The sequence below is a fragment of the Chiloscyllium plagiosum genome, chromosome 9 (assembly GCF_004010195.1).
Source record: "Chiloscyllium plagiosum isolate BGI_BamShark_2017 chromosome 9, ASM401019v2, whole genome shotgun sequence".
NCBI classification, from domain to species: domain Eukaryota; kingdom Metazoa; phylum Chordata; class Chondrichthyes; order Orectolobiformes; family Hemiscylliidae; genus Chiloscyllium; species Chiloscyllium plagiosum.
The window spans coordinates 32818912-32846196 of NC_057718.1; the positions used below are offsets into that span (position 1 = coordinate 32818912).

Below are 27285 nucleotides of genomic sequence, written 5' to 3' on the forward strand. Positions count from 1 at the left end.
GTTGTGACTCAGCTTGTAGTTTATAGATTGTGGAATAGAATAGTTAGAATGTGGAACCTGGTACCATTTGGGATGGTTGAATTGAATAGCTTAAATATTTTTAAGGGAAGTTAGATAAGTTCTTGAGTGAGAAAGAAATGGAAAGATTTGCTGATAGGGTCAGATGAAATAGATTGGTAGGAGACACATATAAAACATAAATATGCCAATTGGAATGAAAAGCCCATTCTAATACCGTAACTTGGGTAACCTATAAGAAAAAATGGAAAATTCAAGAATTCCACCTTCAGTGTGAATAGAGTGGGGAAGGGAGAGACAGAGAAAAAGCAGTTTTCAAGGCAGTTCAGGTTGAGGAAAGGAAACTCAGTTTAGTAGGTCTGGACTTTAGCAATGAAATGGCAGATAGGAAATCATTTTGCAGTGATGTTTCAGTTACTTGTGTGAGCGGAAGATAAATATTTTGGCTTGTATTGGCATTATGGGGGACATTTTGTTCTTGAATACAGCAGTGAAACAAGGTAGCACATGTTGAAGCTAATGAATGCAAATTTCAGTCGTATCTGGAAATGTTTTATAGAAATGGTGACCAACAATAAGGAATTAGAGTATCTCTGACTTTGGTTATGAAATGTCCGTAGCTGTCTTGGCTGGATCAATGGCCTCTCGATGACCTAGGAGAGACTGACTGTAGCTTCCTGCTCCCTGAATTAAGCTGGGAGGCAGTGGGCACCAAAATCAGATGGCGTGACTCTATCTGAAGGGATGCTCACGAACTGCAGGCCTGAGAAGTGAAGGGAAAATTGGAAGGAGAGTTGTCCCCATGACTGCTTTCTTGCCTCCCAGTTTTAGGGGTTACATTAGGATTTGGCAGGCGATTTCCCGAGTTAATGACGAACAGTGCAGACTGTACAACACACACACACAGACAATCCAATGGAAAGAATCTTAAGGCGGAATCTCCTTGTTTGAAATAAGACTCCAGCAATTGCTGTGACGTTGTGTTAAAAAGTAACATGATCGGTTCGCAACAATACAACGACGTGAAAGATAATTATATCTCTAGCGAGTCTTTTGTCTACAGGAAGAGGATCTTACATATGGTATTCTAGCTTTATAGGCAGTGTCGCTGTGACTCTTGTTTTAAATCTCAGCGCTGCTCGGAATGGATGAGGTCACTTTCTTGTCACATGATATCTGCAGCAGTGATACAATGACTCTCTCCCTCGGTTTGTGCTATGGGAAGCACTCGCCCTAGCGCTCTCGACATTGGCTCAGGCCGGCCGATGTGGGCTGCTGGCTGGCCGAGCGGGCTGTCAATCAGCCGAAATCCCCACCCTCCCTCCCACCTCCCCGGCCAAGCGAACTTCGGGGCTGCTTGTACAATGCAGCTGGAGTGTGGCCAGTGGCCAGGAGGGGGTTTGGATAGGAGGCACACTCAACACATCCACACACAGAGAGGAGCCAGGCACGCAGGGGGAAAAGTGACTGGAGTGGGGAGGGAGGCACAGAGTTTTTTTTAGGGTAAAGATTTGCCATTCACCTCCGCTTGCTGCAGCGGGAAGAGAATCCAGATGTGGCAAACTCTCCTGTTTGAAGCTAACTGAGAGTGTGGGCAGCGAGCAAGCTCTCTATGTTGTCAGCGCTCGTCCTCTTGACACATCTAATCAGTCGGAGAGGAAAGTCGCCGCCAGTACTCTTTTCATCTTGTTAACATTAAAGGTTTTTTTTGCCCCCGTTTGGCTTTTTGTTCGCGGGTTGGGAGGGAGGTGGTGAGGTTGGAATGCATTTGTTTGAGAAGCACAGAACAGCCTGAACATGTGGAAAATGGCACCTTTGCCATGCCCTGGTGGGAAGGTGATGCCGAATCAATGAGGCTGCCGCACCATGGCCAATGGAACAGGTCCGAGGAGTATGCTGAAGTGTGTGGTGATCGGAGACGGGGCAGTGGGCAAAACTTGTTTGCTGATGAGCTACGCGAACGATGCTTTTCCAGAGGAATATGTGCCCACTGTGTTCGACCATTATGCGGGTAATTATTTCCTTTAAAAATTTCTAGCTGCATTTATTTTTTTTTAAAAAAGAATTGAAGTAAGTTTTAATTTCTTTTTTTTTGATGTTTACGAGTTGATCCCAGCTCCTAAAGCTGAACGCAAACTTTTTAGGAAAGTTTTAGTAAAGTTTCACTGTCTGGCTATAGTCTTTCAATCAGACGTCTGCCTTTTGGATGCATGTTCCATCCGCTATTAATTAGAAACATTTGCGACATTATTGTGCCAGTTACTGTAGTATTTTCGTATAACTAGTTATATATATATATATTCTTTTCCTGTTTGACCAGTCACTGTCACTGTGGGAGGTAAACAGTATCTGCTTGGACTTTATGACACCGCAGGACAGGTAAGATGTTAAAAAAAAGTAAACGTTTTCTGGCCTTATGTATATTGTAAGATATGTGTTTTAGTTTAGGGAAGTGTAGCAATCTGTAATAACAGAATGTGACATGACTTGTTTACTTAGTTTGAGTGAAAATGTCTTGTTGTTTTATTTGAGCTGAATTCCCTGGGGAAGGTTTTTTTAAAGCTGTGATGACATAAAGTGCCAATATCCCAAATACTGGTTGGGAAAGAATGGCACAATAGTCATCATTGCATCTAATACCTAAACCACCACCACCATCGCCCTCACCCCCAGCAATTTGTGGTGAGGAAGCACTAGGCCGTGAGTTGTGAATCACTGTTCGCCTGCAAAACTGAAACTCCCAATCAAGCCTCCTTGTGAAATTGCTGGACTTGTTCCATAGGTATGAGTTGAACTCTCCACAGAAAGTTATGACTGCTATTTCACACTTTAAGGATGCTTTATTAACAAAGTATATATTTCTACAATTCAAATTCAAGTTTAAAGGGTCATAAAAGAAACAATTGAAAACTTGGGAGCCTCACCCCCATGGTTAGTAAAATGTTCTTAAAGTTTGTTGCTTTTAAGTGTTTTATTTTTCTTCTTCATCTTGGTTTTCCCTTCATACTTAATCACTCTTACTTTTTCTTTTTCTCTTTGTGTCTAATTTAACTCTTAAATAACCCTATTTCCTTCTTTATCCTTGGCTCGGCTTAGTTTTATGTTGTTAAATTTCAGTGATTAAGGAAATATCCTATTGAACCCATCATTCACCAACTCTCCAGATGTCCCATTTGGACTTTCAGCACTTTGGTGCTTAAGAATGTTTTGAGTAGAAGTTGACAAAAAAATCCCTTTGACAATCAGGGTAGCATTTTTCTTTTGAAATGGTGATTTGCCAAAGAAGAGCTGATGAAGTTGGATGATAGTGATGGTAGTACATCATAAGTCAGAAAGATATTGAGATTTGATAATATATGTTTTTGGATTTGAGAGTTTCTTGTTAAAATGTGCAAATAAATCCTCATTTGTTTGACTTTATATGAGCCAGGCTATGCTAAGGATAGGTAATATTATTAATAATTATGAGCTATTGAATTCAAATTAATAGATAAGTGCTTCGTGTAAAAAGGTAAGTTTTTATATGCGTGGGGGGGTGAGGGTGCAGGAGACAACAGTAAATTTTGAAAATTCCACAAGGAAATAGAGCTGCATCTAAAATTGCTGGAAATTCTATCATTCAGTTCAATATATGACCATGTGTGCCTTTATAGAATCAAAGAGTAGATTTTTTAAAAAAATCAGGTATGCAATATTTTCTCCGGTATTGTTCAATCTGAGATGAATGACCAGTATGCTCTAGCTGTGTTTTTACTCTTCCCATTTCCTGTGTATGCAAATAATTTTGCCCATTTATGTACAATTTCTTAAGTTTATATAATGTGTAATGCAAATTTTAATGCTTTTAAAAATCTATTTAAAATTCAAATTAAGCCCTTTTAATGAAGAATATGGTTTGCAAAAATTAATCTTACAAAAAAGATGCAGCTACCTGTTATCTGTAACATGTAATTGTTACATTACAAGTAGGCATAGTTTATTTTTAGTGGTTAATGCCAAGTTAGTTGTTAATCTACTCAAGAAATTGGCTGTTTTAAACTGCTGATTACGCTCATTTTAATCAGCACAACTTTTCATTAATTCTCCTAAACATGGCCTTTTCAAATTTAAAACATTACATTTTATTTGGGTGGAAAGTTAAGTATTTCAGCATTACTCGATTAATATTGTAAGCAACATTTTTTTTCAAAACAAATATATTTAAAGGTATAATAGCAAATTCTGCAGCTCTGGACTCATGGTTTGGTCTTCATGTGTGACACATGGACTTTATGTTGACTGTAACAGTGATTTTTGGTCTGTGTAACTTCTCAGAAATTTGTCTATGGAAGTCGGTCTATGAGATCCCAATCCCTTACTATCATGTATGAAGGAAGACTGGATCCACTTGTGATATTAATGAATTGCTTTGCTAAATCTTAAAGTTTGACAATAGCCCACACTTTAAAATATTACATTTTTAAACAAGCTACCTGAACAATATAGTAAAATTGGATTAACCAGTCCAAACTGGGATTTTGATAACCAAGATAGCACATGAGAATGGGCTTAATTTTAATAAGGCTGTCCAGTCTCCCAGTTATGCATACTCTGATTTTAAAATTACTGTTTGAAATAAACTGTACAGAATCATTTTAATAATTTTGTTGTATACAGTTCAGTTTCATAGTGAGTAGAATAATTTTGTTTGGAAACATGTCCATGTGCTGAAGAAAAGAAGTCTAATTTGAAGTTCCTTCCTCAGTCAGCAAATTTTATGGAATTTTGCAGATCTGTCCAAGGGTATGCTCACTATGTGGACAGTGCTAGATCTGGGTAAATTGAATCTTGAACAAGCAGAAAACTTGAGGGAGGGGAGGAACACTTAAAAATGAATTTGGGGTAACTTCATTCTCAGATTCTCCACTCTTTTACGCTGGTCTGGCTGATTCTATCTAAATTGTACTGAAATTACTCCAGTAAACTAGTGGAAATTGTAACCACAACATTTTTTTTAGAAAGAAAGGTTTCTGTGTTATAATGGGGAAAATTGGAAAGGTAGCAGCAGGCATTCATTGCAAGAGACTGTTTCCTGCTGAAACATTCTGACCTATTAACATCTGCAGAAAGCATGGCCTCAGCTAGTATGGATCTGGTTTGTGGGCTGATTAGAAGGGGCGGTGAAAGTGGATTGGTGGTATTTTACTTTTATATATCAATAGCCATACCCTAATGTTACGATCTGAAAAAAAACTGCTCTGCTGTATTTCTAGTTTTGTCAAGAGTAGAATGTTTATATGCTGACTAACTATAATTACTGAATAAGCTTGAAAGCTATACTTGGGTTTTTTGCAATCAATAAAACCTTTACATTCAGTCTTCTTTTTGTGTGTAAAATACTTGTGAAACACCGCTTCACCAAGTTTTCCGTTCCCTAGCTATCAATGTATTGACATTTTGATATTTGTTGGAATGCGACCACATGCTCGCCATCTATTTTTGTGTCAGGCAGATGGTTTTGATTGACTCACCCTGCCGTGATTAAGTGTACGAGCATGAAAGCAACAGATGGTCAATTACTTTACAATTGGTAACCCAACTATTTTAAATTCATATATTCTACTGCAATGTTTTTTTTCCTAAAGCTAAAAGATTAAACTTATAATTTCTATATTAGAGAATTTTTTTCTCTACACTTTAATATATATGCATTATGTTTCAGAGCAGCCTTATGTCTATAAACTAATGGTCTTATTTTTCAACACTTTCCAAAGTTAAGCCTCTGAGAGGGGTTTTAAATATCTTTCTTTGAATTGGACAGCTTTAAATCTTGAGTAGCCTTTAAACTAATTAAATGAACCTTTTCTTTATTTTCTCCTAACTCTGTAGGAAACTTTTACAGCAAGTCCGTGCAAACACTACATTTTCAGTTCTAGATGTTTTGAATTATGTTACATTAACTTCACATTTAAATACGCTTTAATACCATTCCAGTTGCAATGGTTTCAATTGCTTGTCAAAACTTTGAAGTTGTGAGTTGAGACTCCATTTGCTCCAGCAGCTTCCGCTGGTGGATTCTATCATATATAATGTAAATGAATTGAACAGATGCCCTTTAGGGGAAATTCATAGTTGATTTGTCCTTCTTCCCCTCCACACCTTCCCCTTCTTTCCTTGCATCTAACGAGTGTTGAAAAACAGAAACTGTCAGATCACATCAATGTTATTCCCTTGACAGAAAACATTTCTCTGCCCAATCTCCAGTCCAAATAATTGATATTAATTTATGTCTTGATTGGTTAGGAAAAAGCTTAATTAACTGACTTTTAATAACTTTAAATCTTATTTTTGAGTGGAAGAATTTGAATATTCATAAACTCAAAATTAATAATTTCACAAGAAGAGTGAATGTACTGTGCAAAGTTTTTCAAAATAACAGGAATACGTTGTTAAACAGAATTGAAAGTATTTGAGATAATATACAATAAATGTTTTTAATATCACTTTTTTCTAAACCAAAGTTTTTGTTTGGACAATTTAAGAATAAACCTTCAAGGACTTGCTTTCGGGCTGTAGAATAGTATTATAATTGCTTTTGGTTTGTGTGGCAAAATTAATTTTAAAAATTGCAAAATGTTTTATTGACTTCCTTAATTTATATTATGGGCACTGGAGCATTTTAGTTTTTGTTATTATTGAGTTACCAACTTGTGAAAAGCGATTTAAGTAAGTAGCAGCTCCAGTCTTTTTACAGATGAGTCTCAATAGTGCTTAAATAAAACCCTGTTATGCAATGCTGTCAACTTATAAACCCCAAACCTTACTCTTTGGCCAGGGAGCAGAAGGAGCTGTGTTGTACGACTCCATAGTTTTATCCTTGGCTGTAGACTATTGAACTAGAGGAAGATGCTTTTTTGACTACCCAAATATTACAAACCATGTCTCCAATATCAACTTTGCTTCTGTTCTTCGTTTTCCCTATTTGGAGTTGTGTACCTGATTTCAATCGAGCAGTTTGGATTAAAAAATATTGTCTCCTCATGAAATGTTTCTTGGAAGAGTCTTGCCTTTGAATTCTTTTTTTATTTGGTACTCGACACCCAAGCTAAAAACTCAAAACCAAGAATTGGGACATTGTGACAGCTTATCCTTTCATATAGCCACAACTCCACTGGCTTGAAATAACTCACTGGGCAATAATATTAAAACTCTGTTTAGGCAAACTATGCAATTGGTACTTGCTCTCCTGCATGAGAAGCAACTAAAAAAGTGTAAGGCATCTTTTCAATCAGATGTGAGTCAGTACTATAGTAATTTCCATTATTGTGTGTACTTGATTAATACCCAGTTCTCCTGTTTCATACCTGTTACGCATCTGAGTGTGCTTCTGGTTTTCCGATTATGAAAAATTAATTTGTCTGAAACAGTATCATTAGAAGAATATAAGCACAATGTTTGTAATGGTTTTCTTATCATGCAAAATGTCCTGAATCCTTATTTTGGACACAATTGTTTAATGAAAGCACAAAGTGGTCGAAGCACATGGTACACAGGTCAGTCAGTGTTTATAAAGTGAAATAAATGGTTTTGAGTATTGACCGTTGAGTGGAAGAAGTAGCTGAAAGGTCATCTTATTTTTAAAAAAAGATGTAGATGGAGATGCTCCATGCTTCCAGCACATCCTATTTTTATGCAATATTTCCAATATTTGCAGTATTTTTTAACATTTACAATAACTTGGATTCCTTAGGAAGATTATGATCGTCTGAGACCTTTGTCTTATCCAATGACTGATGTCTTCCTGATCTGCTTCTCGGTCGTGAATCCAGCCTCATTTCAGAACGTACGGGAAGAGTGGGTGCCTGAACTTAAAGAATATGCACCAAATGTTCCATTCCTATTAGTTGGAACACAGGTACATCTATTTGGAAACTTATATAACTCGTCCAGCCAACATATATCTAATGTGTCTACAATAGGAACTACTAGCAAACTTTGTTAAGCTTAGATTGGTGATTTATTTCCTATCCTTACAACTTAAGACTCTGGGTACCACTCCCTAAGTTTTAGTCAAATATTGTATTGCCTTTTCTTAACAGCTCTAACTTCCCAAACAGATGTTTCTGGTTTGTTGATTGGCATAACTTGAAATCACTTGGCATGAGAGGGATAAGGTTTGTTAGATCTAGTGGGAAGGGCAATTACTTTCGTCTGTGTTTCCCACGTTACTTACCTTGCTGATTTGCCCTGCTGCAACTTTGCATTAGTTGAACACGAAACAGCATTTGTTACAGTTGGCCTATTGCCTGGACTGTTCAACTTTGTCAGATCAAAGAGATTTTTGGGGGAGGGAATGGAATAGTAGAAATGAGTAAAGCTCAGCTTGTGTTTTTACACTGGAACCCGTAAGGATTATTACGGGAAAAGGAAAAAAGCCTAAACTTTTCTTTGTCTTCATTACGTCTTAAATTATTGATATTAAAAAAATTGGTACTGATTTGAGTGCTGCAAAATATCATTAATTCACTTAATGCTCCAGGATATCTTTAAATCATGTGAATAATGCTGCTTAATACAGCAAATCTTTAAACTAAAAGATGTACAATAAATCTTCAGTAATGCCACAACCTTAGCTTTTACTGGAGATAGCTGATTAAATTTAGCTTTGTGGGCAACCTTTACACATCTGTTTATAAGGGCAAGATGAAACAAATCACTAAATGACATTGGAGGCAATTTTTAGCAAAATTCTTTCAATTTTTAGTTTTTAATTAATGGTATCCTGATGGCCGAATAACATTTAAGATTATAGTTTGTATTGAATTGGTCACTTGACAAAAAAGTAATTTATTTTGGAAACAAAATTTATTTTGAACAAAAACATATGGCAAGATGTATGTTATTGTATAAATTAGAATGTAAGTAATACGCGAATTTACTTGGTTTTATTTTTCCATTATGGTAGATTAATGATGATGCACACTATCAAGTTTCTTTAGACATCGGGATATTAGATGCAAAGCATTTGATTCAAGCCAAGATTTAAAGTTGGTTGATGTAGCTTAGGGAGAAAGCTTTTGATGTAGTGATAACATTTCTGTCTGAGTCAAAAGCTGAAAGATTTGGGTCTTGGTTCAGACAGCCCCAACAAGAAGAGATTAGGATATGTTCTCTAAATAAGCAGTGACATCCAGTGGATATATGCATTTATATTGAGTGACCAATAGCTCAATAATAGTATTCCCACCATTTGAATCAAAATGATTGAGACCAGGACAGAGTCCAGATAACTCTGTAAATGAAAGCAGCTCTGAATACTGGACGTGAGACTTGAAATAGGATCTACCCTAAGGAAGAATTCAACAAGCAAATATAGTGCAGTAAACGTGCTGTGAAATTGGATTAGTATATTCTGTTAAGTTAGAAGAAACCATTAAATTTTATTTGGTATTCTGTTTGGGACTATCCATAATATGTGTACTAAAATTCTGACTGATTGGAATATTATTAGGTGTCACCCCTCAATGGGTGTTTTGGTGTTTAATCAGCCATGCCTTTAATGGATTTGAAGGATCCATTCTTAAACAGTATGTTGAATTTTTGGTTTTGTCTACATATCTAATGACAGTGAGGGAAACTTGGAATGTATAATGATGTATATTTTTTGTTGGTTAGCTAGAGTGGCAATTGCAGAGGGCTGGTAACAGATCACCTAAATAAACTCTTAGTTACGGTGTTTAGGAGGGGTAAAATGAAGAAAGTTCAGTAGTTAAATTTTATTCTAAGGGGTATTTTAGTAATAAAAGGATCTAGAATGAGAGGGAACAGATATAAAGAATTGTGAGAAGAGACTTTTTCAATAAGCGAGTATTTAGAGTCTGAAAAATATTTCCTGGACATGTGATGAGGGCAGGTTCAATTGGGGTATTTAAGAGAGCTCTGAATTGTTATTTAAATAGAAACAATATTCATGATTTTAGAAAAAGATAGAAGAATGGTGATTAGTCATAATGCTCTTTCAGACAGCAGGTGAAGACATTCTCAGACAAATGGCCTGATTCCTGCAACCTTAATAGTTTTATGAAATATCATTGAAGTGCTAGACCTATTTTCCTTTCAAATAGGGTAACAATAACTAGAAGGAACTAAAAACAAGACCATGAGACATTTTAACATACTTGACAGAGGAACTTGCTTTATCTATAACCTAACCTTCAGAGGTACTTCATTATTAGATCCAACTATTTTGCTCAATTGACATCTCATTTTAAAATAAACACTTATCTAGTCTTTATTACATTGGTGTTTGAGGGAGTTTGTAATGCACAATTTTGCTTGCTTTGAAATGTTTTGAGAAATCAAGTTAGGCATTTTATTATCATATTACATTTCTTTTCTCAGGGGTCTGTTCCATTGTGAAAACAGCATTAAATGTATTAAGTCGAAATAATTCCCATGTCTGACCAATGAAGTAGGTTCTTACCAGTAGCAATGAAGACTGCAGCCAGTAGACTACGTCCCTGTGATGGTATGAGTATGAAGGGTGTGTCCATGTATGTCTTACAATGGAAGACCAAGTCCCCGCCTAGGCATTCAGAGGAGGTAGTATCCAAAGGTCATTTGAATGTTGTGGACTATTCTCATATTGGTTATCCATCTGCATTTGAGGGAGGAGCCATGATCCAACTTAGCAGTAAGAAACAAGTTATTTGGTATAGTTAAGTGCTGTGCAGAGAACTAGACCGAACAGTTGGTGCTCTGTAGTGCATTGTGTTTTATTCGAAGGAAGCTTGCTTGTTCAGGATGTCTCATCCATTTGAAACCTTTGTCCTTATGGATGGTAGAGACTGAGAGTTCACAAGGTCCTTCAGTTTGTTGGAACATTGCATGTTGTAGGCACTGCAAGGTGGATGGATAATGTAGAAGGTATGTCAAGGCTGCAAGTGTTAATTACCTGCACAGTATCCAATTATTGCAATTTTGTTGTCTTGGCACTCATACCTGCAGGTGCTACATCTTAACTCTTATTGTACACTCTGATAGCGTTGACATGCTTTGGTAAAATGAGGTAAAGCCTTCTCTAATTATTTACCAACCTGGACTAGAAATTTGCTGGCACAGCTTTTATAGAACATCTCAGAATTAACTTGTGGACATTGTTGAACCCAGGGCAATATGGTTCTAGATTCAGACAAGGTGAATACAGTGAATTTTAATGTTGCTATTCTCTCTTGTTGGGATGTGCATTTCCTGGAAGATGCGTGACTCCAAAGTAATCAGTCAGTTCTGTGCCTTTAAGTCACCAGGACTGGCTGATGGATTTGCCATGAGATCCTAAAGGCTGGTTCAGAGAATCTCCTCTGTATTAAGAAATCCCTTGGCAATAATGGCATCCTGTACAGAGCTAGTCTTGGTTACCTTGGCTTGTTTCATAGGATTGCTCATTGTCACCCTCAGGTTAAATAAAAGGCAGTCATGTGAAAAATTAAAATGGGGAATGGAGCAGTTAAGCAGAGATGGGTTTGCCCCCTGAAGTTACATCAGGGTGCATGAAATCCAATCTCAGCATGAAATCAAGGCCTGTTTTGCTACCTGTAATATTTTTTTAAAATGAAGAAGTAGTGATAATTATGTGCATGAATGTGAAAGCTTTGTGGTGCATTAGTTTCACAGAATATCAGATTCAGTCACAAGTTTAGAAACACAGATGTCTATTTATCACGGTGACGAAAATCTTTTCTCAGTTATAAATGATGCTAGTGAATATATTCATGTCAAAATATTGACTCTAATTTACCCAAATCAAAGATAAACATTAACACGTTTTACTAATGAAGGCCTATGGGAGTTTGTTTGGAAGAAATTATCCAAACACATTCATATTAGTAGAAGGGCCTTAGATAGCATTGCTTTTGGAAAGATAATCCTATTTCATTTTGATTTTGAGTCTTATCATTTCACCTCTCCCACCTTCACATCATAAATCTTTTGATACGTTTGGGATTTGCCCCTTTTTTTTTAAAGAATGAAGTGTGGAAAAAATAACCTTAAAATAATCAATTAGGGGGCTTCGCATTGGAAGAATATCTGAATTAATCAATTTCTTATATTTGATGCTTAAACTGATTCTAAGAATACAGCATTGTGGGAACTAATACCTAGTCATTTGAATTTCTGCACTGTAGTAAACAACCCTCAAAGAAATGAAAAATGTTGGAGAAACTCAGCAAGTCTGGTAGAGAGAAACAGCGTTAATGTTTCAATACCAATATGATTGTTCTTTGGAACTTTGAAGAAGAGTCATATTGAATATGAAACACCGACTTGGTCTCTATCTTTGTAGATGCTGCCAGACCTGCTGAGTTTCTCCAACATATAATTTCAGACTTGCAGCATCTGCAGTACTTTCCTTTTACCTCCCGGTCAAGTTTGTGCACAGACAATTCAGGACATTTTGACATTTGATCAAAGGCAAGGTATTTTAATCATACATACACAGGAATCTACTCTTTTAAGAGTATTCAATCTAACTTTGCTTTCAAATACAATTATAATTGTTTCTTGTTTAAATGCTTGCTTTCATCATTATCCAACACAAACATGTTCTTGATAGGAAACGGGCACAAGCCATTCAACTCCAACAATGCTTGAGTTAAAGCAGAAGGTAAGTTTAGGAAGAAAACATCAGTGTTAAGTGCTCCCAGATATATCCATCGAGTGAGTTGTTATCACTCGATGTTCGAAAGAAAATTGTCACCATGGGTTTCCAAACATGTGCTGATCAGCTGTCGTTACTGGCAACCACATCAATTTTGTGGCCTCAAGTTCCAACACTTTTGGTTATTCTTTTATAATCTTGGTCTTGCTGGAGAAAATATTTGTTGACTCAGCTTTTATATATACAAGATGCACTGGGGCACTTACGTGAGTCGCTGGTGAGTTAAGTGTTCAAATCTGAAAATTCTGATGAACAAAAGTTCATATGAAATTGTTACCCTGCTGTTGCAAAATTTGTAATACAGCACGTCAATCAGGTTCAAAGTAACACTAACACATAAGTCTTGCTGTGTGGAACAAACATGAAGAAATGTCAGGGCACCCGTAACATGACTAAAACAATAATGTAACAAAACAAGGTATGACGGCAGGTGAGTAAGCTAGTGAACTTTGATCATGCTAATGGAAGAACATTGCTGAGTTGGTGTGATTTGACTCTGAAATCTGTCAATCCATACAGTCAAAATATCAGCAAAGTTGAAAACACACTCTTATTTAAAAAGACTGCTACATATTTAAGACCATAAAAAAAGCTGGATTGAATTATAATTAATTATTGTACATTCATATACACTAAAGCATCAATTTCTGTTGATAATACACAATTTTAAAATTGAAATGAGCCCTAATCTATCTTTAATGATACAGATTTGTTGCACATTTCAGCACTCTTTTTGATTTGCATTGCTGATTAATGTACTCTGATTTGAGTCACTGAATATCTCTTTTGAAAACTCAACAGAGAAATCACCATATGGTGAATGGGCAGTCATTTCTGATTCCATTGCAGAGAATGCTAGGGCATTGCTGAATTACTTGCTTTTTTTAAAAATGCTCCCATTTAGCTTTGACAAAAATCATGAAGATTTATATTGGTATCAAACTTTTTATATCACAAATTTATTTTTTAAAATATAAATTTATTCTTCACTAATGGGTATTCTGGAACCATATGTGCTTTGCTTATATCTGTGTAAACTGATCTCCTGTCTATTAAATTCGCAAAAAGTTCTTAACACTTTAACCAGGTTTCATAATTGTCTTCCTTTCATCAGATATAGGGCTGTGTTCTGAGTAGGTGAAGTAGACTTTTGGGTGCTGTTCATGTGTCTGATTACCAAAAATAAAATGCGACTTTAAAATACTCGGCAGTTTTAGCAATAGTCCCTCAAATTTTCTGATGGTGTTGAATGATTCATTCGAACCTTTTAAAATGATCTCAATCTCTATTAAAATGTACAGTAATGGATAGTTGGAAGTGATCATAAGGCAGATATCTGACCAAAGGGTTCACAATATTTGCATGCTTGGTTTTGAATGCCTTTGAAACTTGAAATTAGATTATAACCTTAAAATCACTTGTTAGCATCTTCAGAATGCAAAGCACTTGATGTTTTATATTCAGTCTAATGTGGATTTTTTTTTAAAGTCTGTCTTTGTAATATAGAACCAGATGCTGATCTGCCCTCAGTCCTTGACCATTTTCACATGATGATAACTGACTGTGACATGCTTATTGCAATTTAAAGGAAAATGTGAAGCAATCTTTTTCCAGTGCATATTGCAAATTTTAATTTTGCTATGTTTAATGTTGATTTTTGTTTTGCCAAATCCTGCATTAATAGATTACATGTGGCATTTCAGTTGTTTTCCCTTTAGCATAACTCAGAGGAGCTTCATGTAATCTAAGTGGTGGCATGTTTGCTCGTGAGTTAAATAATTGAGAGTTTAGCATGTACATTGAGAAGTAGCGAACTAGATTTCAAAGACTGGTCTCTGAAGCAACGTCATTGTTGCTCTTTGGGTCAGATTATTTTTCATTGGTCTATTTGTATCCTAAGCATGGAAAATGCTTATGTCATTTTGGAAAGCTTTTCAATTATACACTCTCTCTCAAAATTAGATTTATTGTTCCAGTCTTTCAAAACTGTTTGATTTTTAATCCCATTTAAATTTTTTTTGCTGTATTGAGTCATGCTTTGACCTACACTACGCAGGCCTATTTACAGAATTCTTGAAACATTACCATTGTCCATCTCTACAAATGAAAGCACCATGATGTAACAGCATTGTTTGAAGTTTATTTGAAATTATGATTGACAGGTGTCAATTTGTTGATCAAGTTTTAGTGGGGAGGGGGGTGGGAGATCTCAATAATTGGGTAATTCAATGCAACCTTGATGCTTGAATACTGACTACATATTTTCTAAAAGGTGTTCAGTAGTCTTATGATATTTATGACACCAGTTCTACTGAGTAAAAACCATCTTGCGACACTGCTACAATCAAGAGTTTGTTCATTGAAGGATTGAGGTGCATTGAGAAAGCAAATTAAATAAGCAAACAGACTGAGAAAAAAGACTGGCAGCTAATACAAAATTGAATTGAATGAAAATGTCTTCAGTAGGCATATTAAAAAGTCAAATTCTGGTAAGAGGAGGAATGGGCCAACTCGGGAACCGAAAGGATATTTGCACACAGACATAGAGGGCATGACTGAAGTATTAAATGAACATTTTACTTCTGTCCTTTCCAAATATGCCCAGACCATGTTGAAAGAGGAAGTAATTCAGACACATGAGTTTAAAATTGATTGATAACATTGGAGAGGGTGTCTGCACTTAACGTTGATAAGACAGCAGGACCAGACACAAGGTATCCATGGATACCGAGGGAAGTGAGTGTGCAAATTGCAGGAGCACTGGCTATAAGTTTTCAAAGACACTGGGCAATGCCAGAGGTTTGGACAATTGCAGACATTATTTCCTTGTTCAAAAGGAAGTATAAAAGGTGTACAACAAGAGCCAATCCTGTGGCATCATGGGTGGCCTGTCTGTTCAGGGGGTGAGGCAGAAAGTGGAAAGGGTGTTACTTACTGATAGGGGATTCTTTAGTTAGGGGAACAGATATGTGTTTCAGTAAGTTTACTTTGAGTCCAGAATGGTGTGTTGCCTCCATGGTGCTAGGGTCAACGTTGTCACAGAATGGCTGTGGGACATTGTTCGGGTGGGTACAGAGATGTACAACAACATGTAATGTCACTCCATGTATCTCCATGTAATGCATGGAATATGGTTCATTAAGATCGGGCGGTTTTAGGCCCAGAGTCTGTATTGGATTATTATGTTGAAGTGATAAATATTGCTTGACTTGAGGAAGGGCAGGTCTGAGTTAAATAGAACGATACAGGGTATACCTCAATTGAGTGGTGCTGGAAAAGCACAGCAGGTCAGGTGGCATCCGAGGAGCAGGAAAATCGACAATTCAGGCATAAGCCCTTCATCTTGACTCAGATCTCCAGCATCTGCAGTCCTTGCTTTCTTCTACAAAGCATAGCTCAACCTTCCTTGAGTACTTATTCACCTTCCTGTCAACGTATGCCCCCCACCCCCCCCAACCCAATATACTGTACACACGTTTCAGTCACTGTCAAAGTGTCCTTGGGACCTTTTAACTGGGAGGGTGGTGGAAACTGATTCCATACGAGGTTTCAAAAGGAAATCGGCTAGGAATTTGCAAGTGATGAAATTCAAGGGCTACGGAGATGGGGTAAGAGAATGAGACTCGCTGGGTAGCTCTTTCAGAAGTCAGGACAGACATGATGGATTGAATGGTCTCCTTCTATACTATAAATTTCTATGATTTAGAGACAATAGGAAAATTTAAAGGCTCTTTTGAGCAGTGCTGTGCAGTATGGGAGATGCTTTGGAGGCTTCAAGGATAGAATTGATTTGGCTAGAGCCAAAGAATAAGAATAATAACGTTGCATTACTTGGTGTAATCTACAGAATCATAGGCCGAATGGCTATAGGAGATTCTATCAAATCCTTGCTGACCCGTGAAAGAGTTTCCCACCCACTCTATCCCTGTCAACCTGCATTTCACCTAATTCACCTAAAATGCATGTCTGTGGACTGTGGGAGGAAACCAGAGTACCCGGAGGAAACCCACACAGACACAGGGAGAATGTCTGTGTAGAATTTGCACAGTCGTCTGAGGGTGGAATCGAACCCAGGTCCCTGGTACTGTGAGGCAGCAATGGTAACTACTCAGCAACCACGTTGCCCATCAACTAGGAGTAAAGGTGTACAAGTAGGCAGCTGATGATAAAGATTACAGTATTCTACACTTCATAACTAAGAGCTAAGTGCAAGAGCAAGGAGGTTATGCTGAACCTAAATGGGACACTGGTTAGAGCTCGGCTGGAGTTCTGTGTACAGTTCTGGGCACCACACGTTTAGCAGGATGTGACTGCATTAAAAACAGTGCAAAAAAGGTTTATGAGATTGCTCTGGTGATGAGAAACTTCTGTTATGAAAATAGACTGGAGAAACTATGACTGTTTTCATTGGAGAGGAGAGGGCTAAAAAGACTTTATAGAAGTTTCAAAATTGAGAGGTCTGGACAGTATATAGGAAGAAATTGTTTCTGCTCATATTAGTATTGAGAATCAGACAGCACAGATTTAGTGTTTTGCAAAATAAGCAAATGCGAAGTGAGGAAAAGTCATTTTCACTGAGTAGTTAAAAGTCTGGAATGCACTGTCTGGGGTATGTTCAATGGAGACATTCAAAAGAGCATTGTTTCTATTTAAATACCCCTCCAATGTGAAGTGTTTTTACTAAAAGGCAGGAGTTTGGCACCAAGTCAAAATGCTCAGACCCAGTACAGACAAGATGGGCCAAATGGCCTTCTGCACCAAAACACTAACATTCCATTCATTTCACTCAGTGGGAGGATTTTAGAAATGATAATTTGGGACAAAATTAATAGTCACTTGGACAAATAGTCACTTTATACATAAATGATCTGGATGAAGGGACTAGGGGCATTCTGGCAAAATTTGCCGATGATATGAAGTTAGGCAGACAGGCAGGTAATACTGAGGAGGTGGGGAGGCAGGGAGGCTGCAGAAGGATTCAGACAGTTTAGGAGAGTGATCCAAGAAATGGCTGATGGAATTTAATGTGAGCAAATGGGAGGTCTTGCACTTTGGAAAAAAGAACACCGGCATAGACTATTTTCTAAACGGTGAGAAAATTCATAAAGCCAAAGTACAAAGGGATCTGGGAGTGCTAGTCCAGGATTCTCTAAAGGTTGACTTGCAGTTTGAGTCCGTGGTTAAGAAAGCAAATGTAATGTTGTCATTTATCTCAAGAGGGTTGGATTGTAAAAGCAGTGATATGCTACTGAGACTTTATAAAGCTCTGGTTAAGCCACATTTGGAATACTGTCCAATTTTAGTCCCCACACCTCAGGAAGGACATACTGGCACTGGAGTGTGTCCAGTGGAGATTCACACAGATGATCCCTGGAATGGTAGGCCTAACATATGATGATCGTCTGAGGGACCTGGGATTGTATTCATTAGAGTTTAGAAGATTGATGGAGATCTTATAGAAACTTACAAGATAATTCATGGCTTAGGAAGGGTGGACGCTGGGAAATTGTTTCCAAACGATGGGGATACTAGGACCCATGGGCACAGCCTTAGAATTAGAGGGGATCAATTTAGAATGGAAATGAGACATTTCTTCAGCCAGAGAGTGGTGGACCTCTGGAATTCATAGCCACGGAGCACAGTGGAGGGTGGGACGTTAGGTGTCTTCAAATGCAGAGATTGATAAATTATTAATCTTGCAAGTAATTAAGGGATACAGAGAGAATGCAGGTAAGTGGTGTTGAAATGCCCATCAGCCATGATTGAATGGCAGAGTGGAGTCGATGGGCCGAAAGACCTTCCTTCCACTCCCCCTACTTATGGTTTTAAATGGTTAATTAGGAAAGCCAACATTAAATTTGAGAGGGGCAAATTGTGTTCAACTAACTTAGAGTTTTTGAGGTGTCCGATTGAGAATATTGCTGTTTGTTGTATCCAAAACTTTATGAAGGTAACTTGATAAAATGCCGCACAATAGAATATTGAGCAAACTTAGATCTTGTAGAATAAAAAGGACAGTAGTAGCATGAATATGAATCAATGATGGGAAACATTTTGGTATACATTTTTTTTTTGTACTTCAGAAAGGTTGCTTGTGGAGCTCCCAAATGTTGGTGTTAGGATTCTTGCTTTTCCTGATGTATATTTATTAATGACCCAGACCTTTGGGTAAATGGCAACATTTCAAAATGTTCTAATGATATAGAACTTGGAAACATTGTGAATTGTGTGGAGGAGAGTGTAAATTGTGAACAGAATAATCTGAGGACCTAGACAGATTGCTAGAATTGGGGGATAAGTGGCATAAGAAATTTAATGGAGAAAGTTGTATTGTGTAAAGGGGTACCAGGGTTTACATGTGCAGCTATCATGGTAGGAAAGCTTGAGAGAACAGATAATAAAGCATTTAGCTTTATCAAAAGAGGCAGAAGGGAACAAAGCACTGGTCTTTAGGGCTGTTGTGACATTGTGATATTGTCCCTGCCAGGAAAGTCTGGGTTCACGACTCATCTGCTTCAGAGCTGTGCCATTACATATCTAAATAATTCAAATAAAATATTTAAAACACTGGTTTGGCCTCACCTGGAGCACTGACCATTTCTGGGTATCACACTTTTGGGAAGGGTGTGGAAAATAGAATTGATGAGGAACGTAAATTGTGTAGAAAGTGAGAGGAGGTAAGACTTGGAGAAAAGGTGGTCAAGAGGAAATTTGGTAAGGGTTATTCTAAACCATGGAGCGAAAGATGGCTTCTATTGGTGGAAGGATTGATCACCAAAGGGCACAGATTTACATAATTGGCAAAGGAAACAATGGAGGAAAATCATCTGCAAGCAGTAAGTGGTTAAGGTCTAGAATACACTGTCTGCATGTGATGGAAACAGGGTCATTTGAATTTTTCCATCCGAAAAGGAAATCTGGCAGGGTGGTGAGGCCAAAGGCATGGGAGTACTATGAGGTGAATTGTTCATTCAGACATAATGGATTGAAAGGTTTCCTCCCAGTGTTGTACGCATTCAATGATTTAAAATTGTCTGAATATGCTTCTGAGGAGAAGAGCATTTTGTAATGTTAAAATCCTAAGATTGTAGCAAATTTGAACTAATACAATCCCCTTATTCCATCAAGTTCATAGCTCCCTAAGGGTAATGCATTTTGCTTAGCAACTGAATATTCTACTTTGACTGAATAAAGTAACTTCCATTGAGTGGTATATCTATAATTGTAATACTGCAAAATAAAAATTGTCATTTTCTTCTTTAAACACCTTGTCACAATAGTAGGAAAAAGTAAAGATTCAGGAAGATGGATACTCTAAGCTCTAGAAACTTACATCTCTATGAACCAAAAGCCAGTGCTAACTGGTGCAATATTATCCTGAACTTGTAAAATTCTAAGTCCTGGTTACTCAAAACAATATGCAGTGCAACCAGTTGGATCCACACCAAAGTGCCATGAATGAAGGACCCATTCCATGAAATCCATTTGAAAGGAAGCTTTAGAACATTAATTTTCAGCAAAAGCTCAGTTGTTTGAAATATCTGGAAAATGTGCAACAAACAGACTTCTAAATTTGTCTGAAATTCATATTCTGTATGGATTGTTTTTCAGATTGATCTTCGTGATGACCCAAGAACTTTAACTAGACTAAATACCCTGAAGGAAAAGCCTGTGACTACAGAGCAAGGGGAGAAGTTGGCAAAGGGGGTACAGTGTTTCACTTGAGATCAGATTTTGCTATTCAACAGAGTGTTACTTTCTGAACTGGACATGCTAATGATTGGAGCATATCGAAATTTCTAAAATATTGATTCTTTTATTTAAAAAAAGGACCAGGATTCACAGCTTTGTATTTTCCCTTCACATAGAGCAGTGTTATTCTCTAAAATGTTCGATGAGCCATTACCATAATACTTTGAAGGAATGCTAAAGTATTTGAATTTGACTTTTTATTTCTTTTAGTCTCCCATTTTCATCAAAACCACACCAAGGTTCAAAGCTTTATTAATAGAGTGTGTGTGGGCTGAGAAAAGAGCAGTCAATTCTCAGTTGACCATTATAGTAGCTATTTATACAACCAAGTCTGCACCGTGAACCTGAAAGTGGTGATTGTTAATATAAACGGGTCATTAGATTAAATGAAATCAGCAATCAGACTGCAGGCTACTTAGCAGTAGATGTCTGCAGAATTGAATGAGTAAATCCAATTGCAGCAGAACAAAATGTACTAAGTTGCAAGGCTCATTCAAGGTTTGGCCTTAGACACCAAGTGATGCAAGAATCAGCTTAGATTTTAGTTCTAACTCTGTGCTTGTTCAACTCCAAGGCTGGGAGCAATTAGGTTTAACTGGGAAACTGTTGGCATGTTTGTTTTTCCTCATCCTCTCCCATTTCCCTTGGCTCAGTTTGCTATCTATCCTCCTGGGTTTTATTGCCAGTGACTCAGCTGGGCTTGAGCATGGTTGCATTCCTCTTTTGCTGAGGTCTCATCACCTGGTGCAATTCACCAAAAAGAAATGCGATTATAGCCAGGATCAGGTTTGCTACAGAAGCAAAAGAACTAGCTTGCACCTTCTTTATTGATTTCAAGGCAGCTTTTGGCGCTGATTGGGCCTCAACTGGCCAAACCTTATATCCCACAGTTTAAAAATTACTGCTCTATGTTCAGAGTGTAGCCATTTGGAAAAGTCACTGCAGAATAAGTCAGTACCTTTAGGATAATCAGAGGAAGCAAACTTAAATGATGGGGAAGATATGGTGATTTTGGTTAAATTGAGGAATTGAATTTTACATTCAAGTTGTTTTCCTCAGTTAAGATTTTACAAATGAAATAACTCTCCAGACTATTTGTCTAATTTTCTGTTGCCATTGCAACAAAATTTGTAAAATATAACTCCATTCCTTTTTGCCATCTGACAGATTGGAGCATATTGTTACGTGGAGTGTTCAGCATTAACACAGAAAGGACTGAAGACTGTCTTTGATGAAGCCATAATAGCCATTCTAACTCCAAAGAAAAATGTTTTGAAAAAACGACTTGGATCAAGATGTATAAACTGCTGTATGATCACATGAGTGAGGATACAGGAACAAAAGCTGATCCAGCCCACTGTGAAGAACCCTCCAGCAACTATAAAATAGTGCTTGTATTACATATAATGTGTGCATTGCAGCTAAAGATGGAAGTAATCTAGATTCATCGTCAACTGCACAAGTTTTGTACTGTCTGGAAAATAATAGCAAATTGATGTCATATGGAGGAATTTATTTCCCTGGAAAGTACAATGTCAAAGATTCTCAGGGGTTGTTTCATTTGCAAAAGCTACAATTTTCTTCCCCCCCCCCCCCCCCTTAAGTTAGGAAGCAAATCATCTGAGGCATGCCACAGAAAAACTTATTCTGTTCTGGAACAGTGTTCAAGAAAAGTAAACATTTTTATTCTACAAAATAAAGCCTTGGAGAGATGCCGATTACCCACATGTGGTTCTGCATAGTTCGGAATGGAGTTGGTTTAACCAAATGTATTAGAGCCTTCTCAATAGCTGCTGAAATCATCTGCATTTGTATGTGAGGTGTTTCTTGTGCCAGTATATCCATAATGGTGCGATGACAAGACTGATAGTGAATCCAAATGTTGCTCCAAGTGTACAGGAAATTGGCCACACCTGTGAACAGTAACAACCATAATGATGGGTTGCACATGAAGAAACTCTTAAGCACAGATTTTAAAACAAACTAGTCTTTTGCCTAACCTGGCTTTAATCAGAAGTTAAAAGTGAAATCTGTATAGCAAAGTATCAAATTTGTTTCCTAATGCTGTTCTTTTCTGCAAGTGGGGAACAAGTTTAAAAAAAATTTGTACTTTCATTTTCACCATTACAGCCATTTATACACACAATGTTTCTTAAAAATTATGACAATTTTCTGTAGGGTTCACCTACTTTTGGCAAGTTTACTTAAAGAATGTTAAACACTAAAACTTATATACCACACCTGTATTAATCTAGGTTTTTCTTGAGTTTAAAATGATTATAGGAAACATCCTCTTCTGTAGAAAAATGTGAAATACAGCAACATTAAGAGTTGCAAGCTACATCAAAAAATAAAGTTTGATTCCTTTCCCCACCACCTCTCCATTCAGTGTCCTGAAACTGGATACTGAGGATTCAACTTTGTAATGTTGTTTGATACAAAATAAATGTTATTATTTCAGTGTATAGTGGTGTAAAATCATTTAACCCTGTTAATGCCAATGAGGGAATGCTCATTCTATTTTTCTGCTGTTCTTGACTGCAAAATATAGAATGCAACCTCTTTTTCAAGAGGAGTAAAACCAGTACCATAAAGATTAGCAAACCTGTGTGGCAACGAACAAGCTATAAGTTTACACACCGTTCCAACTGATTGCTCTTTATTCTAAACATCATTTAAAATAAAATACCACTGCAGACAAGAATATTTAGATTTAGGGTAACAGACACAGTTCTTATTTCATAGGACCGATGTTTAACTTTAATTTGCTGATATTTTGACTCTTTCAGTAGATAAGCTGGTCATACCAGATTCATCTTTTGATTTTATGTTGGTTATGGAAATTGATTTTTTTTTTGTTTTTAAATTGCAGCTGTTATGAAAAAGGGATTGTTTCTTATAAGGTATACACTAAGCAACCAGTAGAGGAAATATGACTGTTGGTCAGCATCTTTTCAATTGTATGTGGGGAAATCAAATAAATGAACACAGATATTTAGTGAAAATGAAAATTTTGAAACAATGGAACAATTTGTTGCATTTGGAGTGATTTTGATACCTTAGAAAAAGGTAAGAGGAGGAATTGCATTTAGAGAATTTCACAGGAACATTCATGTGACTAGGATCACTAACTTGAATTGTAGGAAGTTACAATAAAGGTCATCAGGACCAAACGGTGGCACAGTGGTTAGCACTGCTGCCTCACAGCTCCAGAGACCCGGGTTCAATTCCCACCTCAGGCGACTGACTGTGTGGAGTTTGCACATTCTCCCCGTGTCTGCGTGGGTTTCCTCCGGGTGCTCCGGTTTCCTCCCACAGTCCAAAGATGTGCAGGTCAGGTGAATTGGCCATGCTAAATTGCCCGTAGTGTTAGGTAAGGGGTAAATGTAGGGGTATGGGTGGGTTACGCTTCGGCGGGTCGGTGTGGACTTGTTGGGCCGAAGGGCCTGTTTCCACACTGTAATGTAATCTAATGTAATCTAATCTAATCTAATCAAACAAGCTGACTGTTAATCTACACAAAATACCACTTATCCATTTTCATTAACTCTCAATCCATTCCCAGAAATCTATAGAATGGACTCTAATTCAAAGTTAAATATGTAAATTTTTAAAATAACACAACTTCCTAATTTCAAAGCATATGACCTGCCATGTATTTGGTTCAGTTTAATCAGTTCCTGTCCATTCTTTCTTAAATTGAATAGCTAATAAATTTCTTTCTCCAAAAATACCCTAATCCCATAAAATGGTGGTATATCTCATCAAGACATTTCATTTCATTTTATTTTAAAATATTGACTGGCCATGTGATTGACCAGTCAATTTTAATGCTGAGAATGGAAAACTTTTAACAATTTGTTCTTGGGATATGGGCGAGTTACCAGGGCCTATATACTACCTCACCCTGGTTGCCCAAGTTGGTGATGATGGGCCCTTCTCGAGGCAGTGTAGTCATTGTGGTGAGGGTGGAAACGTCAGGATAACTATTCAGTACTTAAAAGATAGTGTGCATTTTTGGAACATGTTATTTCCAAAACAATACTGCTCATAGAGCAATGACTAGTCATTGATAATAGTCCTCTACGATATGACAGAGCTCAACAAAATGTTTGTGCTGTTGTGTTGGATTAGCTCTAACCTACTGACGACTTGTTTATCAAAAGAGGAAGAATCGAATTGCTGGATCATTTTTTTTTTTGTAAAAAAAATACACTATGCCTCCGACTACCCACAGCTGCACAGAATCCTGTGGTTCCTGTTGGTTTAAAAATAATTAATTCACAGTAACCCGGAGAAATCCCCTATTGCAGTAATGCTACTTATATAGCAGAAGTTTCACTGCAAATGACACTGTACAGTCAATACCAAATTTCAAAACTAAAATGCTGCAGAAAAATAAACTTTCATTTCATAAAACTTTTCATTTTTCAAGGGTGACAGATTGAAATGTTTTAACTTAAATAACATCAAGTAACATTTAACTGGTTTGTTCCCCTCTACTTATTCTTTTGTCCTTTTACCTATCTAGGTCCTTTGTAAATAACATTCGGGCAGTGGTCGGAAAGTCAGTTTGAAAGACTGGACAAGAAAGTTAGTCAAAATGATGACATTCAGTCATAAAATTTCAAGGCCCAACAAACTCGTTCCTCACCCCTTGTGACTTCAAACAACCGAGATAAGTTAGCAGCTGTGCTCAAAGGGTTAAATTTGCATACTTCGGCATCTAAAATTCAATAGGACGATTTGAGATTTCAAAAGCATTGAATAGTTACAGGATGTGGAGTAGATTCAGTCCATTACACCTGTGCTTTTGCAAGAACAACTGTGTAAGTCCCACTCTAACCTAACCTTTATCCAGAGCACATTTTTCTGTCCAGCTGTTTTCCAAATGCATTTTTGTGAGCCACAATTGAATTTATGCGAACTACACATGAAGGTAATGGATTCCAGATCCTAGCCAGTCAGTGCAGAAGAAAAAGTTGGTCTTCCTACTGCTATTGTGACCAATTTTGTGACCGTTATGCCTAATTTCTATATTCAGCTGGCTTGCTAGCCTAGTGGTTAAAGGCACTTGAGCAGTCCTAAGCCAGAGCTGCTATAATTGGTCTGAGTCCCAAGCTCAGAGTGAGTAAGAGATGTTTCTATTCCTGATCATGTCTTGTGACTCCACTGGAAAATGTGGATGTCAAGATCAGCCATGTCTAGTCTGCGATACAATTCATGGCTGAGAAACTTCAGGGCAGCTCAAGTACATTAACTTAGGTAATGTACAGGAAGACTGCTTTTAACAGACCAAATCTATATAATAGTCAGCACCTGCACACGAGAAAAATCAGCACATTGGAAAAAAGCACTGGACAGATGAATCTAGCTGCCACTGAACCAGGAGAATCCCACATGAAATCAATTTATATAGTCTCAAGCCAGTTTCCTGGTAGGTGCACAGTCACTGCATAAAAGCTGCTTAAATTGGTTATAAAAACAGCTAGTTTAGGAAATGGGAAAAACCCATACTGGTTTAAGAGACATTTCAGGGGAATTGTCTGAGGCACATTTTAGGAAAGTGTACACTGCATCTATATTTGTTGTTCTACAAATAAAAATTATGTTTATTTACTTTAAAAATAAAAAATAAATCACCCTGTTTGTGTTTTATCTTGTCCAAATGTTGCTTTAAAACAAAAATTCTGTAAACAAATCAACTACTGTATTCACAAAACCTGCCCTCATGATTCAAAATAGGACATGACGAAAATAACTTGCTTCCTTTTTCCTTCAGGAATCTACACACCCCGTGTGCACTCAAACTTTGGATGGCCTTTTGACAAGTAATTGGCATTTTGAGTCTTGATTTAATCTCACAATTTATCTTTTAATCTAATTTTTATGACAAATGTTTGTCTATCCATTCTTTTTGAGGTAGTTAGAGAAGAAGAGAAAGATAAAAAGGGCGGGTATATTTTTGTGTCGGTTTGCCAGCTTGTTATACATTACCCAGCCTGTTGCCAATATTTAATCATTTCCTCATATCTAAATTATTCACACATTTTAAAAGGATCTAGATTATGTTGCTTTCTAAACTTTGTTAAAAGCCAAATAAAGTGATATACATTTAATGCTAAAGATCAATAAGAAGTGAGTGAATTTTCACCATTTATTTTTAATAATATAGAATCCATCATTACATCTAATATTTATGTTTTACACTTTTTTTCCTGAAGTCACTAAGGAAATATGCATTGTCTGGAGAAGGTGTTAGTAAACTGCCTCTTGAACCACTGCAGTTCATTTCGTGTAGGTACAGCCCCAAAGCCATTAGCGAGTGAGTTCCAAGATTTTGATTGAGCAAGACTGTAGCAAGGTGATAATATTTCCAAGTCAGGATGGTGAGTGGCTTGGAGGGGAACTTGCATGTCGTGGTGTTCCCAACTAAATGTTAGTCCTTATGGGCTTGCAAGATGCCATGAAAGGGGCCTTGGTTGAATTTCTGCAGTGCAACTTGCAGATGGCACATACTGCTACAATTGAGGGTTAGCATTGGACTGAGTAAATCTTTGTAGATGTGGTCTCAATCAAGTGAGCTGGTTTGCCATAGATGGTGTCAAGTGTTTTTGAGTGATGGAACTGCACTAATCCAGGGAGGTGGGAGTAATTCTGCACACTCCTCACCTGTGCCAGGTGTCAGGAGGTATGTTACTTGCTGAAAGATTACGAGCCTTTAATCTTCTCTTGTAGATACAGTACTTATACGATTAGGAGAAAGTGAGGACTGCAGACGCTGGAGACCAGAGTTGAAAAAATGTGGTGCTGGAAAA

The 27285-nt window shown here is 37.3% G+C and overlaps 2 protein-coding genes across 4 annotated transcripts in view; one reads left to right on the forward strand and one right to left on the reverse strand.

Annotated features, from left to right (window-relative positions):
* The window catches only part of pigf (phosphatidylinositol glycan anchor biosynthesis, class F), a 119690-nt gene that overhangs the window by 25442 nt on the left and 66963 nt on the right, over positions 1-27285 (reverse strand). Inside the window, exon 5 of one of the 2 annotated variants that reach the window (XM_043695664.1) lies at positions 22058-22380. The exons of the other annotated variant lie outside the window; for it this stretch is intronic. Within the exon in view, the coding sequence (XP_043551599.1) occupies positions 22267-22380 (114 nt within the window). The 3' untranslated portion in view covers positions 22058-22266. Of the gene's footprint in view, positions 1-22057; positions 22381-27285 lie in introns of those variants that run through there. 2 annotated transcript variants of the gene reach the window in all.
* On the forward strand, positions 1247-22932 carry rhoq (ras homolog family member Q). 2 transcript variants are annotated; one of them, XM_043695665.1, is made up of 5 exons: positions 1264-2029; positions 2339-2397; positions 7748-7912; positions 20327-20422; positions 21635-22932. In XM_043695665.1, the coding sequence occupies exons 1-5, from the start codon at positions 1885-1887 to the stop codon at positions 21788-21790; spliced, it is 621 nt and encodes a 206-aa protein (XP_043551600.1). In that variant the 5' UTR covers positions 1264-1884; the 3' UTR covers positions 21791-22932. The 2 variants fall into 2 exon arrangements, with proteins under 2 accessions (XP_043551601.1, XP_043551600.1); XM_043695666.1 differs by lacking the exon at positions 20327-20422 and having other exon boundaries at positions 1247-2029.

Excerpts from the sequence above, each read along its gene's own strand:
- rhoq (XM_043695665.1), top strand. The coding sequence starts at position 1,885 with ATGGCCAATGGAACAGGTCCGAGGAGTATGCTGAAGTGTGTGGTGATC. Across the intron at positions 2,030-2,338 it reads TGTGTTCGACCATTATGCGG|TCACTGTCACTGTGGGAGGT; the intron begins GTAATTATTTCC and ends CTGTTTGACCAG. Across the intron at positions 7,913-20,326 it reads TCCTATTAGTTGGAACACAG|ATTGATCTTCGTGATGACCC; the intron begins GTACATCTATTT and ends ATTGTTTTTCAG.